The following is a 15,932-nucleotide window of genomic DNA, read 5'->3' on the forward strand; positions in this document are numbered from 1 at the left end:
TTGAGGCTAAGGTCACGCCGGCTCTTAATGGCAGACCTGAGCTCATTCTGATGAGGTTAGAGTCAAAGGATACATATTTTAATCTCCATCCTCTCCCCGCCCCCCCCCTTTTTTTTCTGGATTGAGGGTTGAAGAGGAGCATTATTTATTATTTGTATGTGTTTGGTTAGCTGACTAGACGAAAACTGCCGTTAAATCTCTAGTTTTTAAGGCTGCAACAACCTTGCTTAGTATTTCAAGCGTTTACGGGTCAAAGTCATGTTGTGCAGTTCCCTGGTGACTGTACCCCTTGTAGTTCGGGTTATAAAGTCTGATACACAATTTGGATGAATAAAGTTTCTTAAGATGATACAGATGTGATGGCTAGTTGTTGTATGCTTCCTGTTGCTTCAAAATCTTGTTCCCTTCATTTATATTTCTTCCATAGATGATTGTTCCTCTCCTGTCTTTGTTTTTTGACCATAGCCTACATTTTTATGAATTCACCAAGATTTTATTTTATGCCTACCATTTAGAGGTTATTTGGTGAAGGACTTACGTTTTTGACAGGTTTTCTGCCAGCATATAGTCCATAATCTTGTGGCATTTTCAGTGGTGAACATAAATCAAGTTTGAATGTGAAACAGTTAAATGACAATTAACATTTCAAAAATGATACTGTTGGGCCTCCCTGGTGGCGCAGTGGTTAAGAGTCCGCCTGCCGATGCAGGGGATACGGGTTCGTGCCCCGGTCTGGGAGGATCCCATATGCCGCGGAGCGGCTGGGCCCGTGAGCCATGGCCGCTGGGCCTGCGCATCCGGAGCCTGTGCTCCGCAACGGGAGAGGCCACAACAGTGAGAGGCCCGCATACCACAAAAAGAAAAAAAAAAAAAAAAAAAATGATACTGTTTTTAATTATATGTCTAAATTCAACTTTTCTAAGTATCAGTTTTTTTTCTTAAAGGTATTCTATTTAACATAGGTAAATAGGGTGATTCATAATCTGAGATAGGGGAAGGCTGATCGAGTGAAGAAAAGTAGCAGCCTTGGTTCTAATTCTAGGAGGGCTTGAGGTGCTGAGGCTCATGACTTGCCAGTCTCCACCTTGTCTTTGAAGATGGTAAAACAGTTCACCCATAACTCTAAATAGATGATTCTATGAAGGATGGATGGCAAGAACCTTGCTGTCATTCAGAAGTAAGGTTTAAATTATTTTGCATACATCAAGTTTTGAGATTAGAGATAATATCATTTTCTAACATAGGTTGCAGAAATCGACAGGAGTAAAAAGAGACCACTGGAGAGTGATGGGCCTGTTAAAAAGAAAGCAAAGAAAGTTCAAGAAAAGGAAGAAGGAAGTGATTCAGTAATGTCTGGGAACCCTGGTGAGTTCTGAGGCAATTTTTCTTCATTCTTACAAGTCATGACTCTGATATCCTCACATTCTCCTGAAGGCAGAGGAGACTGTTGGAGTATTGCGCCATTTTTTTCCTTTGTGGAGAAAGGTCTCCATTGTGCTTGAGTAGACTGGCCCCTTCATAAGGGGTGGTGTGGCTAAGAGGTTGGGGGAGTGGAGGTAAGAGCTGGAGTTCTGCAATTTGGCTGTAGTTCTCCCAATTTTCTCTCTTATTCCCTCTAGCAAATTCTTGTCTTGATTATAAAAGTAAAACGTTCTTGTTATAAAAATTTCAAACAATACAGAAATGTGGAAGGTGGACAGTAAAAGACCTCATAATCTCTCCCTTTCAGTAAGGGCTACTGCTAATTTTGGGGGGTGCTGTACATTCTTCCAGGTTTTTCTGTTTATACACATCTATATGTACTCAAATAGACCCCCAAATTAGTTAACTAATAATAATGTTTTATAAATTGTATTATACTATATATACTAATTTGCAACTTGTTTTTTTCCACTTAGCAGAACATTTTGAACAATTTTCAATGTCAGGACATGTAGATCTACCCTGTCCTTTTTAATCATGGAGGTGCTTTTTCTGTATGCTAAAGGGTTTTGGGTAAAACCACTGTTCCTGAGCTGTTGGACTTCTAGGGGAGGTATTGGATACAGATGGTTGAGCAGATTTTTCTCTAGTTTTTGGCCTTAGACAATTTGTGATAGGGGAGGACAGAAAATGCTTCTTTCTTCATTATCCCCAGGAATTTAGGTAAAGAAAACGAGACAAAACCAAAAAAAAAAAAAAAAAAAAAGTTTCAATTTAGTGGGTCAAGAGGTAAAATTTGGATTTAAGGTTAACATGAAAGACTTAGTATGAAATAACTATAGAAATGGAGACGTATGGTTAAAGAGAAGGATAAATCTGATGATACCCTTTTTCTCCTCCTACCTGAAGGGGCCATGATGAGAGGCATGACTTGACAGAATTCGCATTTTCCAGGGTTGTCTACCATTCTTTGCTTCTTTACTGTACATAGATCTGATTATTCAGTTTTTCAGTAAATTCGTCAAGCTGTTAATGAACCCTCTGTTTGCCTGCCATTGTTCTACAGGCTTTTTGTAGTTCTTTTATTCTTCCAAACAACCCTTGCTGTCCTCCTTTTTAGAAGAGGTGGGTGATAGGTGAGGATTGAGGGTTACCACACTTAAGTAACTTTTCCAGGCACCCAGGAGAGCTGAGGTGGAAAAGGGGCAACAGACTTGGAATGTTTTGAAATAAGACCTTTGCTACTTGGTAAAAATCACACTCAGGAAGAAGAAAGAGCTTTCCCCAGTCTAACACTGGGTGATTGCTCCACCTCGGGTTTTTTTTTTTTTTAAATAACAGATTATTAAGATATAATCACATGTTATACAATTCACCCATTTACCATATACAATTCAATGACTTTTAGTATATTCACAGAATTGTGCAGCCCTCATTAAGTCAATTTTAGAGCATTTTCACCACCCTCAAAGGAAACTCAGTACCCAATAGCAGTCACTTCCCATTTTCCCCAAGCAGCGCCCCCCTCACCGACCTAAGCAACCACGAATCTATTTTCTGTCTATAGATTTGCCTATTCTGAACATGTCATATAAATAGAATCATACAGTATGTGGCCTTTTTGCCTGGTTTCTTTCACTTAGCCTAATGTTTCCAAGGTTCATCCATGTTGTAGCATGTATCGGTACCTCCTTCCTTTCAAAAGTTGTTTTAATTTAATTTCTTTTTATTGTGGCAAAATACACGGAACATAAAATTTTCATCTTAACCATTTTTAAATTTACAGTTCAATTAAGTGCATTCATAATTTTGTACAACCATTGCCTCCATCCATCTCTAGAATTCTTTTCGTCTTGCAGAATTGAAACTCTATAGCCATTAAATAATAGCTCCACATTCCCCCCTCCCCCAGGCCCTGGCCATCACTATTCTATGATTTCTATGATTTTGAGTACTCTAAATTACATCATTCCTTTTTATTGTTGAATAATATGCCATTATATGGATCCACTTCAGTTCTTAATTCTTCAATTTATAAGCTCTTTTTTATACCTAGGATCCACAGGGTTAAGGAAGCTTTTATACTCACAAGGAAACCTGATACATTTGAAAAGTGATTTAAATATGTGTTTTGAAAACAAATTGAATAATAATAAAAAGGTAAAACATACATTTGAAAAGAAATTCAAATATATATCTCTAAAAGAAGAGAAGTCACAGTAAACTAGGTAAAGTATATATTAGAAAAGTCCTATATTTAAGAAGAAAGGGAGTGATAGTATTCCTTCAAAGGTTCTTAACCTTTAGCATTTGTGACATCAAGGTGTTTTCGGTGTTTTTTAATTAAGGTGTTGATTTCCCTAATATGTCTTTTTTCCTCTGGCTGCTTTTACGATTTTGTATTTATCACTGGTTTGCCCACATTTGATTTTGATGGGCCTTAGTCTAGTATTTTAAAAAAATTTTATTTTTTCATTAATCTTTATCCTGTTTGGAGTTCATTTAAAGCTTCTTGGGTTCCATGGGTTTATAGTTTTCATCAAATTTGGAAGAATTTTTTGGCCACTTTTTTCTCAAATTTTTTTTCTGTCTCTTCCCTTTCTCTTCTTCTGAGAGTTTATTAATAGGGATGCTAGATTACTTAATATTATCCCTCAAATAAGGAAGCTCTTTTCATTTATTTTCCAGTATTATTTCCCCTTCTGCTTCATTTTGGATTGATTCTCCTGCTGTATTTTCAAGTTCAGTGATATTTTTTTCCTGTAGTATCTAATATGACGTAAATTTAATTCAGTGAAATGTTCAGTTCAGATATTGTATATTTCATCTCTAGAAGTTCTGTATTGTTCTTTTTAAAAAATCTCCCATTTTTCTCTGTGAATTGTATTTCAGTAAAGCTGTTACCAAACAAAAACCTTCTATTCTGCTCCTCTTTATTTTTTCCTTTTCATTCTTGATTATATGGAATATGTTTATAATATGTGTTTTCATGTCCTTATATGCTAATTCTGTCATCTCTATCATTTCTGGTTTTGTACACCTTGACTGATTTTTCTACTTTTTGCATGTTTAGTAATTAATTATTTGGATTGTGTTTTGTTTTTTTGTTTTTTAAATTTATTTATTTTTGGCTGCGTTGGGTCTTCCTTGCTGTGTGCGTACTTCTCATTGCGGTGGCTTCTCTTGTTGCAGAGCACGGGCTCTGGGCAACTACTGAAGTGGGCTTCAGTAGTTGTGGTGTGTGGGCTCAGTAGTTGTGACTCACGGGCTCTAGAACGCAGGCTCAGTAGTTGTGGTGCACAGGCTTCATTGCTTCACGGCATGTGGGATCTTCCTGGACCAGGGATGGAACCCCTGTGCCCTGCATCGGCAGGTGGACTCCCAACCACTGCGCCACCAGGGAAGCCCTGATAATAAGTATTTTGAACTTTGTGTTGTGTGCTGGGATTTGTGTTTCTTTAAAGAATGTTGAATTTTGTTCTGGCAAGTAGTTAAATTCCTTGTGGATCAGTTTGATCTCTTTAGGGATTGTTTTTAAGCTTTGGAAGAGAAGGTCTAGAGTAGCCCCGTTCTTAAGCCTTGACTTCTCTAGAGTTGGGAAAGGATGCATAGTTGCAATAGCACACCATTATATAGTATTTACACCATACAGAGACAATACATGTTAATAATCTTTAGATTATAGATAATAGTAAAATGTAATAAAAGTTTTAGGAAGCAGTGAGGTCTGAGTATTTATTACCTTTGTTTTGTTTTTTTAATTAGATGTTGGGGGTAGGAGTTTTTTTTATTAATTAATTATTATTATTATTTATTTTTGCTGTGTTGGGTCTTCGTTTCTGTGCGAGGGCTTTCTCTAGTTGCGACGAGCGGGGGCCACTCTTCATTCCGGTGCATGGGCCTCTCACTATCGCGGCCTCTCTTGTTGTGGAGCACAGGCTCCAGACGCGCAGGCTCAGTAGCTGTGGCTCACGGGCTTAGTTGCTCCACAGCATGTGGGATCCTCCCAGACCAGGGCTCAAACAAGATTCTCAACCACTGCGCCACCAGGGAAGCCCCCTGTTACCTTTGTTTTTAATGTAATTCATTTAATTGTAAGTTTATATACTGTAACATAATAGCTGTGTTTTACAACTGGCTCACAAAGTTCTTGAAGATTTCACTTACCAGTATGAGCTGGCTCCGTTGTCTCTCTGTGTGGGCTAATCTGAGCTTCCTCATAGCGTGGTGGCTGGTTTCCAAGAATGAGTATCCTGACAGGAGCTGTATTGTCTTTCACAGTCTAGCTTTGGAAGTTATATAGTGTCACTTCTGCCATACTCTGTTGGTTGAATTAGTTACAAAGGCCTGTGGGGGTTCAAGGGGAAGGAACATGGATCCCACCTTTCAGTGCAGGAGTGTCAGCATCACGTGGGAAAAACATATGGGATGGAATATATATGTCTGGCTACCTTTGGTAAATAAAATCTCCCCAGATTCAGACTTGACTTTTTGTTATTATTCTTATTTTAATTACAGATAAACAGTGTAGAACTCTGTCTCAAATGCATTTTGATAAATACAAATATACATTATCTTAATACTATATAAATGTGGACTTTACAAAATCAATTAAAGATACTATAAAATATAGCCAGAGTATATAAAAATAAGATACAATTTTTTAAAAAGACCCGGGAAATGTATCAAATATTATACCTTTAGACCATATCCAGAAAGTTCAAATTGAAATCTGCCTTAAATTCATTTTTTCCAGTTTACCCCAGACCATTTTATAAAAGACATCGATTAATATTTATAATTATTACACACTACAATTAATATCCTAACATCAAAGCTACTTAGTTATTTTACATTTTTTTAAATTGAAGTATAGTTGATTTACAATGTTATATTAGATTCCGGTGTACAGCAAAGTGATTCAGTCATACATATACTTTTTTTTTTTCGGATTTTTTTCCCTTATAGGTTATTACAAAATACTGAGTATAGTTCCCTTGCTATACAGTAGGTCCTCATTGTTTATCTGTTTTATATATAGTAGTTTGTATCTGCTAATCCCAAACTCCTAATTTATCCACACCATGCCCCCCCCCCCCGACCTTTCCCCTTTGGTAACCTTAAGTTTGTTTTCTAACTCTGTGAGTCTGTTTCTGTTTTTGTAAATATGTTCATTTGTATCACATTTTAGATTCCACATATAAGTGATATCATATGATATTTGTCTTTGTCTGACTTACTTCACTTAGTATGATAATCTCTAGGTCCATCCATGTTGCTGCTAATGACATTATTTCATTTTTTTTTTATGGCTGAGTATAAAGCTACTTAGTTTTAGTGAAAAAATCAAATTTTTTCATGGAATCAAATATGCCATTCCCCAAATTCCCATTTTTGCTTTCTGTAATGACTGCCTATTATACAGGGTAAAAAGTTTTATCCAACAAACTTTCCATTTTCATTTTATACTCTTAAAAAAAGAATCACCTTTTGACATGCCCCAATTTGGAATGAATATTTAAAAACAAGGGCACTAAGATTAAAAAAATAAGTCTTTTAAAACAAGAGGAAGTTCTGCCCTTTACCTGGGTTTCTGTTGTTAGACAATATTTGAAACTGCCTCTTAAATCTATTTATTTTTCTTTTTAAGACTCTCCTCCTTGACTTGTGTCTTGTTTTTATCTGCCTAAGCTTAAATATCTTCTTTTGAGCTTAAACCCTCAAAAACATTGGCTGTAAGTTATCTTCCCAAACAGAGAATTCTTGAGGCCCTGAGATCTATGAACATGGATTTGTTGTTTTTAATTCATTATAGATGTTTAACACATGTAGAGAATCATAAGCTTGATAAATTTCACAAACTGAAGTCACCTATATAACCGTCACTTAGATCAAGAAACTATATTACTAGGACCCCCAGAAACCTCTCTGTGCTCTGTCCCACTGGCAACCCCTTCCCCCACCAAGGATAACCACTATCTTGACTTCAGTATAGATTGGTTTTGCCTGAACATTGTGTTTAAATTTAACTGATTTAAAATATGTTTGTAATATTCCAGAGGTTTTTCTCTTTTTCCTTTTTTTAAGATGAATTATTTTATCTGTAAAACAGATTCTTATACAGATTTTTAAAAATCTGTTTATAGTGGCACATATTTATATTTCAGTATCTACTCTGTGCTTTCTTCTAGATTAAAATTCTTTATTTAAAATATGATAATTCTTCTACCTCCTTGATCCTTCATAACCTAGGCCTAGAGGAGGAAGCCTGAGTAGAGAAAGTAACTATTATGTATTTACATTTTATGGTACACAAAAAATTAAAGCTCAAACAGTGAAGGTGTTAATTCAGTGAAAGATTTTTACTGAGAAGTTTTTGGTCTATTTAACATGTTGGGACAGCAACCAATGGCCTGATTTCTAGGGTATATCCTCTTAAGGGCTCAGAGACTTTAGTGATAATGCTGGCAAGTCTTAATCTCATATTGTGGCAATTTGATAGTTCATTTCATGGCATCTTCAGAAAAGGAAATAGTATGAGGTTTTAAGTATAGGAGCAGAATATGGAGGTTGTTAAGGTTTATTTGGGTACTGTTAAACTAAAACAGGAGAACAGCAAATTATTTTACCAGCAAAATGGATTTATCTGGGAGCAGGTAAGAACTGCAATTTAGGACATGCAACTATGGCAAACCACATGCAAGTTCAGCAAGGCAAAGGAGAGGAAACTCTTTTATAGAGGAGAAGAGGAATTTGGGAGGGTCATTGGAGGAAACTGGGAGTTCAAAGTATAGTGGCTTTTCTTTGGCTGAGTTGTGACAGTCTGTCATTGTTTGTACTGTTGCCAGGCAAGGAGAAAGTCTTCCTCCTGCTGGTGGTAGTAAGCTAGTGTCACTTCTATAGGAGATGCAAGGTAAGTCTCTTCCTGTTGGGATCTGTATTGATGCTGGGTAGTATGTCCAGGAGAGCTCTCCCTGCTGGCCTCCCAACTCCATTTTAGGAGGTTTCCCTTTTAATTTTCATAGTACTCAGTTTTCCATGAGCCAGGTTTTTCACAGTAGTTACAGTCTTCCTCAGACCTAATGGAGGGACTGGTGCCTATATCTGTGTCCCTTCTTAGGCATGAGGGTTTCGTACCTCTTGGGGGCTTTGCACTTGAGAAGCCTTCCAATTTAGTTTTTTTCATTGAGGGCCTTATGAGGTGTTCAAATCTCTCTTAGGTATCTGTGAGGAAGGCAATGAAAGATTTTGGTTTTCCTGTGTAAGCTTCATTCTTCCCGCAGATAACATGTTCATATTTCCCTCTGGTTTTCTTTTAGATGGCTCAAGATTTGATGGTCCTAGGAGCATTAAGAAAAAATTGTAATTTGGGGTAATTGCGTGTATACCAGTTCTTTCTCTTATTTTATAGTTCAGGAATCATAATGGCTTGATATAAATGAACAAGTGTGGGACACCTTCTTTCCTAACTCTTGAGCTGTGATGCACTCGTAGAAAGTCATTGTAGCCTAAGGATGAAAGATGGCTACACAGAAAAAGGAGAGAAAAAACCTTAAGAGATGTGGAAGGGTAGCAGAGAGGTTGTATTGGCTCAATCCAGGATCTTTCTGAACCGACAAAAACCCTTCTGTATTGAGCATAACTCAAGGATGGAGCTTCAAGGTGGAATCTTCCTTGGCAGTGGTGAGAGTAGGGTAGGGTGAGGAAGGATGGTAAGGAGGAGGGCAAGAAAGTGAACCATCAAGGGCTCTTACCACATGCACGCTGAGTCCTTGCTGCACATCCAGCTGAGCAAACCCTGAAGTTTGTGGAAATAAGGTCATAGACATGGAATTTTTGAAATATGAACTTTACTGTTTACTTAAAAAAATACATAATGGGAAGAAAAGAGCAGAGCATTCACTAGCTAGAAGAGTCCCTGGCTACTTCACCTTAGTTTTTTTTTTTTTTTTTTGCGGTACGCGGGCTTCTCACTGCTGTGGCCTCTCCCGTCGCGGAGCACAGGCTCCGGACGCGCAGGCTCAGCAGCCATGGCTCAGGGGCCCAGCCGCTCCGCGGCACGTGGGATCCTCCCGGACCGGGGCACGAACCTGTGTCCCCTGCATCAGCAGGCGGACTCTCAACCACTGCGCCACCAGGGAAGCCCTCACCTTAGTTTTTAACACTTCAGTTTTAGATATTCTTTTTTCACATGAGTGCAATTCTAAGACTTATACCCCACCCCCATCCCGGGAAAGTTTTTTTTGTATCGATAGGGGGAAGTCCTTATATAATGTAAAAACTTACAGTATATGTTTGAAGAGTGATTCAAGTATACATCCTGAAAAGGGGAGAATAACAGTAAATAAGATGAATATATACATTTGAAAAGAGATTTCAAATATACATTTTTCTAGCTACAAGGTTAACAGGAGACAGGATAAAGTATAGATCTAAAAAGAGGTTTGACTATTAATATGAAAATATTTAAACTTTTAGAAATGAACAAAACCCAACTCTTGCCCTCAGAGTGTTTTTGCTTTAATGGGAAAGTAAGAGATAATAAATGCAGTCCCAGTTTCTTTATATTAAATAGTAATTACCTAATAGTATTGCTCTAAAGGGTGAAAAGATGTATTCTGGCATATAGTAGATACCCAATACATGATAGTTTCCCTTATTTTATGGGTTGCTTGCTTATTAATAACTGCTAATTGGCAGAGTGTGATAAGTGCTGTAGAGAGATGCGATCTTGCTATAGGAACATAGAGAAAGAAAAGATGACTTTAAACTGGGAGAATTAGCAGAATTTCATGAAAAAGTAGTTTTGAGATGGGTCTTGACGAAATGAGTACAATTTGCCATGTGGAAATTGGGGTCAAGGGCATTCTGGGGAGAAAGAATAGCATGAGCAAAGCTGTGGAGGCAGGAAGGCACATGTCCTGGGAGTGGTGATCTGGTTTCCTTGGTGAATTCCTGGTGTCAGTATCTTTAGGTCTTTCCCATGGAGCTGGTCAGTTTCCCCAGTCCAGAGTCTTGTGAGCTCCTGCCTGGAGGGAGAGCTCTGGCTGCCTGTGTTCTGAGAGCTGGTGAGAAGAGGCTGGTTTCTCCGCATACAGTAAGCCTGTATTCACATCATTCTTATGGCTCAGGCACAGTACTGCGTCTCACCTGTGCCTGTTTTGCCTTTTCCAGAGAAATCTCCAGTCTTCTTCTGAGGTAGAAGGAGGACAGTTACCCTTGAGTTTGGAGTGGGGTAGGGGTCTAGGAATTAAATTGTTTTGAACCAGTTCTGTTTATTTTAGAACCTCCCTTTTTTCCATTTCCAGAGCTACTGGTGCCCTGATTCTTGAGCCATTTAATAAGCATTTGGTGTTGTAAGTAGGATTGGTTCCTGGTTTTATATATTACTTATTTAGGATTTAGCTTTCAGGTATGCTAAATTGGTTATTGCTTATCCATTTATCCTTCTAGCTTCAGATATTTTGTTTGCAGTTGACACCTCTTCTTTTCTGTCTGCCTTGTTGTAGTTTTTAATGGGATTTCAGGACCAAGTGAAATTAGATCTATGTTTCAATATGCCATCTTCACCCTGAACCCGAGGTTTCTTTATTTCCTTATCACATTATAGTTAGATTCATTGCTTTAGTGAGAAGCTCCCTCTTTAAAAATCCTATGCTAATTATGAATTGACCAAGTGAGATAAAATACTATTGTTATATTTTCTTCTGACTTGCTAAGAGCCAAAGAAACATCAGAGGACCAGGAACGTTTTAAAGTCTCTGGAAAAATTGAAAGAATTCTGCTGCGATTCTGCCCTTCCTCAAAATAGAGTCCAGACAGAGTCTCTTCAGAAGAGATTTGCAGTTCTGCCAAAATGTACTGATTTTGATGATATCAATCTTCTACGTGCAAAGAATGCAGTTTCTTCTGAAGATTCCAAATCTCAAACTAGTCAAAAGGTATGTAACTCTTATATAGATGAATATCCAGTTACTTAGAACTGTAGGTTCTGAAGTGCCTTTAGGTTTGTGGGTTCACTCAGGGCACTGGTTCCCAAACTTGGCTGATCATCCAAATTAGCTGAGGGAGCTTTTGCTTTTTAGTTTTAGTTTTTTTTTTTAATTGTTGGAGATTGTGATTTACTATGTATTAAGGCAGGATGAATTGGTTTTATTAAAACAACACAAAACCAAGAAAACCTCCCAGAAGATTCTGATGTACAGCCTGGATTAGGAGCCACTGACTTGGGGGGATTCTTTATTAATAATTAATACAAGCACAGTTTCTTATAGTCCTCCTTATAGTTTCCATGATTAGTCTGGAAAATCACAGTGAATAATTTATAGAGATGTTTTGAGGTTTTTAGTTGAAAGCTTGGCTGATATAATAAATTCAGAGTTTAACCAAACGTATATGGCTTTCTTACTTCTTCCACTGTTTTGTGATTATTAGTATTTTTCACCATTGCAGAATCAGGGAATTTAGTTCTTGATCCATCATTGAAATCTATAATTCAGAATTAGTGGTTCTCAGCCCAGCTTTAAATTAGAATCACCTTATTGTCATAATTTTGTATGGTGACAGTTAGTTACTGGACTTATGATCACTTCATAATGTATTTGACTATCAGATCACTATGTTGTACCCCTGAAACTAACATAATATTGTATGTCAACTATACGTCAATAAAAAATACTGATAGTAAGAACCCTTCTTCAGAATCATGTTTAGTTAGTTTTCATGAAAAACTGGGCATGGATATCGTTTAAAGGCTCTCATTTTAATGTGTAGCCATGATCGAAAACGATGGAATTAGAGAACTAGTTCTTTATTTTTTTTTTATGAGTCATTTAAATCTAATGAACACTAGGGATTCGTTACTCAGATAAATACTCAGACCAACACAATTTTGTATCTAATTTTCAGAAGTTCACACTCGTTCCCACAAAGTCCAGATTCATGAACTCCTCCTTCAGCCAGGCCATAAGATCCACTGACTTATTTTACATCATCAGAAAAAAAGTTGCTTTGTTTTTATTTTTAATCTTTTTTTAATACTTAGAAGCAGTTCACCTGGGTGTAGTGGTCATAAAGTATAGAGGTCAAAAAGTTTGTCTGTGTATGTTTACTTTGTTAATTGGAGAATTTATCCTAGGGTCTCATGAGATTTACTGTTGGTTTATACATAAAATGACCAACTTGGCATTTCTGATTCACAGCACATTAGAAGTAACCAGTTAGAAGGGACACCTAGAAATAGGTCCTGAAATTCCCATTTTATTATTCTGATCATCCTCAATTGTCAAGATAAAGTTAAATTGAGTTCAGAATGCTGTCTCTGGGAATATGAAAAAGAGTATATCTGAGAAATATTTTCACCCAAATGGTGGGGGAAAAAAGTTGCTTAATACTCAAGTATTCAGATTGACTTGTTTATTTGTATCATACTATCGTACGATAGTATGCTTAAAACTATCTGCTGGATTCCTACTTTCATTCCATATATGAATAAGGTATAAAGTAAGAACTTTCTTTTTCCAGGAAATATATTTTTTTAAGTATTCATTAAGTTTTGCAATATGTGGTTTTCCTGAATTTTAGATAACAGTCATGGAAACGAAGTCGAAAATCCATCATACTTAAAAGCAAATGCATTCTCCAATCTGGTATATTGACCCACTTTTCTCCTGCCATGCCTGTCCATACCTTACCAGGTCTCATTGCTGATCTTTGGAGGTTTGCTTGGCTTCGCTATTCAGATAAACTGTGTCTCTACCTGCTATTCCAGCTAAGCTGAATTTTTTAAACCTTCAGCAACTGCAACTGTAAAGAACGTCTTTCTGGGCTTTCCTTGGACAGCAGTCCCCTCCCTGGGCCATATAAGACATTTCTCTTTCTCTCTTCTCTGCCTCTGCTGGTCACTAGTCTTTTAGGCCATATTTTTAATTTCAGGGGTAGCTGGTAAGTTTTTTGATGTTGGCAGTGACCCAGTGACATTTAATTAGAAGCTGGATTTATCCTTTTGACACAAATAATTAATCAATAGTCAACTTAAGAAAGAAGTGAAAAATTTTATTTGAGCCAACCTGAGGATTATAACCTGGGAGATAGTCTCTCAGAGAGCTCTGAGAACTGTTCCAAAGAAGTAAAGGGGGAGGCCAGCATATATGTGATTTTGGTAAAGGGGGTATGTGCACTCAAGCACACATGTCTGTAGAAGGTTGCTGCTAGTCACAAGGAACAGACATCTTAGTTAATGATTTTAGTGCTTTTCTAAGTACGGGATGATGCAAGAATCCAGGTTTATAAAAAAGTTTCTCCTGAAAATATCTAACTATCTGAGGGCAAGTTTCACAAAGTGCCTCATCCTGATCTTCTTCCTGAATTCCTTTCAGGGTGTAATATAGGTCAGCAACCACAGTAGCTAATGACTTCATTCTTGTAGAATTGGTTGATGGGCAAACAGTCTTTATTTTGTAATCGGTTCCCTTTCGGTCTTAATTTCAACCAAGGTTTGGGAGGCATTTTGTGATCAATTTGTCCTATGGCGCTAGGAATACTCATTCTCAGGTCAGGCAAGGATTTTGTTGATAGGCCACTCACTGTGCTGTTACTGGACTAGGCCCTGTTAACAGTAGCCGAAAGCCTCTGAACCACCTGTCTTATAGTCTGTTACGGTCTAGAAAAAGATTCCCTCTTGTTGCTTCTTCCCATATCTAGAGTTACACTATTAAAATCACTGATCATATAGGACTGTATATTTTGTCAATCGTTTTAAGTCACCTAATCATTATTAATTTTATTGGAGTCTCAGTCATACATTTGGTAACGCAAGAAACAATTATATTATAAAATAGGCAGAATGTAAGTAATATAGCTAGTAACGTTAATAAGGTCATAGGTAAGTATTTAAGCTAAGAAGACTTCCATTAGGTGCCCAGTGTCTCCCCAGGTCGTCTGACCAGTATGTTATGCACCAATGGCTATCTTTAAGGGAAATGGCATGTTGACATTGTATATAAAGTTCACCATAGATGTCTGTGTGTATGAGGCGAGTGGTAGGTCATCGTGACCCCTTAAAGGATTGAGAAAGAAATGTTAGCTTCCAAGGAGTTATAAGGCTGGCACCAGAAGGAGGAAAATTGATCTTAATGGTTGAGCAGGTATTTCTGCTAAACCTAAGCGTAAGGCAGATAGATGCACAATGCACACTGAAGGGGAGGGAGGGGGCCAAAATGGGGAGAGAAAAATTTTATGTTTAGATTTTTCTTGCCTTGCCTTAAAATATGAATTTTTATGTCATCAATTGTACAGATTTGTTTCATTTTACCTTAATAAGTCTCAGAAGCAAGGAATTTGCTCTAAGCTGTGAACTGGATTTAATTATGGTTTTCATATAGACAGGTGGATATCAGGAATACTAATTTTGAAAAAGTAACCTTGTGCTTTATGCTTTCCAAAAGCTGTTTTTCATCTCTCTTTACCAAACAAATTGTGATTCTTTCTTGGAATAAAGATTTTGGAATATACTATCTTTTAGACTGTACTTGGAAATTTAAACATTAAGTGCAGCTTTAGCTGCTGGCATGCTTGTTCAAAGTGGTTTTGCCTTACCACTGAGGGAGACAGATTGATGCCTGATGACTTTTTGTGCCTTATATATCTGGGAATAAAGAAAAGAAAATGGTTAATTATAATTGGTTTAATGAAATCCAATTTAAAGAGAAGTATAGAAAGCTTTTTTAGTTTAGGCTTTCAAAATTTGCTCAAATAATTATACAGTAGTTTAGTTTGGCTCACTTTTTTAAGTCATTTACTTTGAAAAAGTTCCAAACCTGCAAGAAAAGATGCCTAATATATGATATACTCTTATAAACTTTTCACTTGGATTCACCAGTTATTAGCTTTGTGCCAAATTTACGTTCTGGAACTATTATTACAGTTAATACTTTTTAAACTATAAAAATCTTTTGGTTGCCAGGACAAGACACTCAGTCATTTTGGATCATCACATAGCAGTTATGAAAACTTACAGAAGACTTCTGATTCTAAACCGTCTAACAAACGGACCAAAAGCATCTACACCCCCTTAGAATTACAATACTTAGAAATGAAGCAGCAGCAGAAAGATGCAGTTTTGTGTGTGGAATGTGGATATAAGTATAGATTCTTTGGGGAAGATGCAGAGGTAAGTTGTTTTCTCAGACACTGTTTCCTGTTTTTTTTGTCCAGCCTTAAATATTTTCCAGTGTTTTTATTTCATTTTCTGACCACCTTATGGAGAAGCTAATGTGATCAGTTACCTTCAAAAATACTTTCATTTAAAGTAAAAACTAAAAATAGACACAAGCAAACTTGGTGGATGCTAGATTTGTGGGGAAGGAAGTGAGGGGTCCCTATTGGAATGTTGGTGCTTATTCTCCATGGTGCTGGCCCAGTACCTCTCATCCATCGAAAGTCAATTGTGAATGAACCATCATCATGTGAGTATTCCTAATGAAGACTCAAACAAGAAAAAGAACATTGAG

At 37.1% G+C, this 15,932-nt stretch overlaps 1 protein-coding gene across 2 annotated transcripts in view; it reads left to right on the forward strand.

Moving 5' to 3' along the window:
- MSH3 (mutS homolog 3) overlaps positions 1-15,932 on the forward strand; it is a 182,782-nt gene that overhangs the window by 519 nt on the left and 166,331 nt on the right. For both annotated transcript variants that reach the window (XM_060093103.1, XM_060093104.1), the window contains exons 2-4: positions 1,245-1,365; positions 11,143-11,363; positions 15,386-15,592. In XM_060093103.1, the coding sequence (XP_059949086.1) occupies positions 1,245-1,365; positions 11,143-11,363; positions 15,386-15,592 (549 nt within the window). The remainder of the gene's footprint in view (positions 1-1,244; positions 1,366-11,142; positions 11,364-15,385; positions 15,593-15,932) is intronic.

The sequence above is a fragment of the Mesoplodon densirostris genome, chromosome 3 (genome assembly GCF_025265405.1).
Source record: "Mesoplodon densirostris isolate mMesDen1 chromosome 3, mMesDen1 primary haplotype, whole genome shotgun sequence".
Taxonomy (NCBI): Eukaryota; Metazoa; Chordata; class Mammalia; order Artiodactyla; family Ziphiidae; genus Mesoplodon; species Mesoplodon densirostris.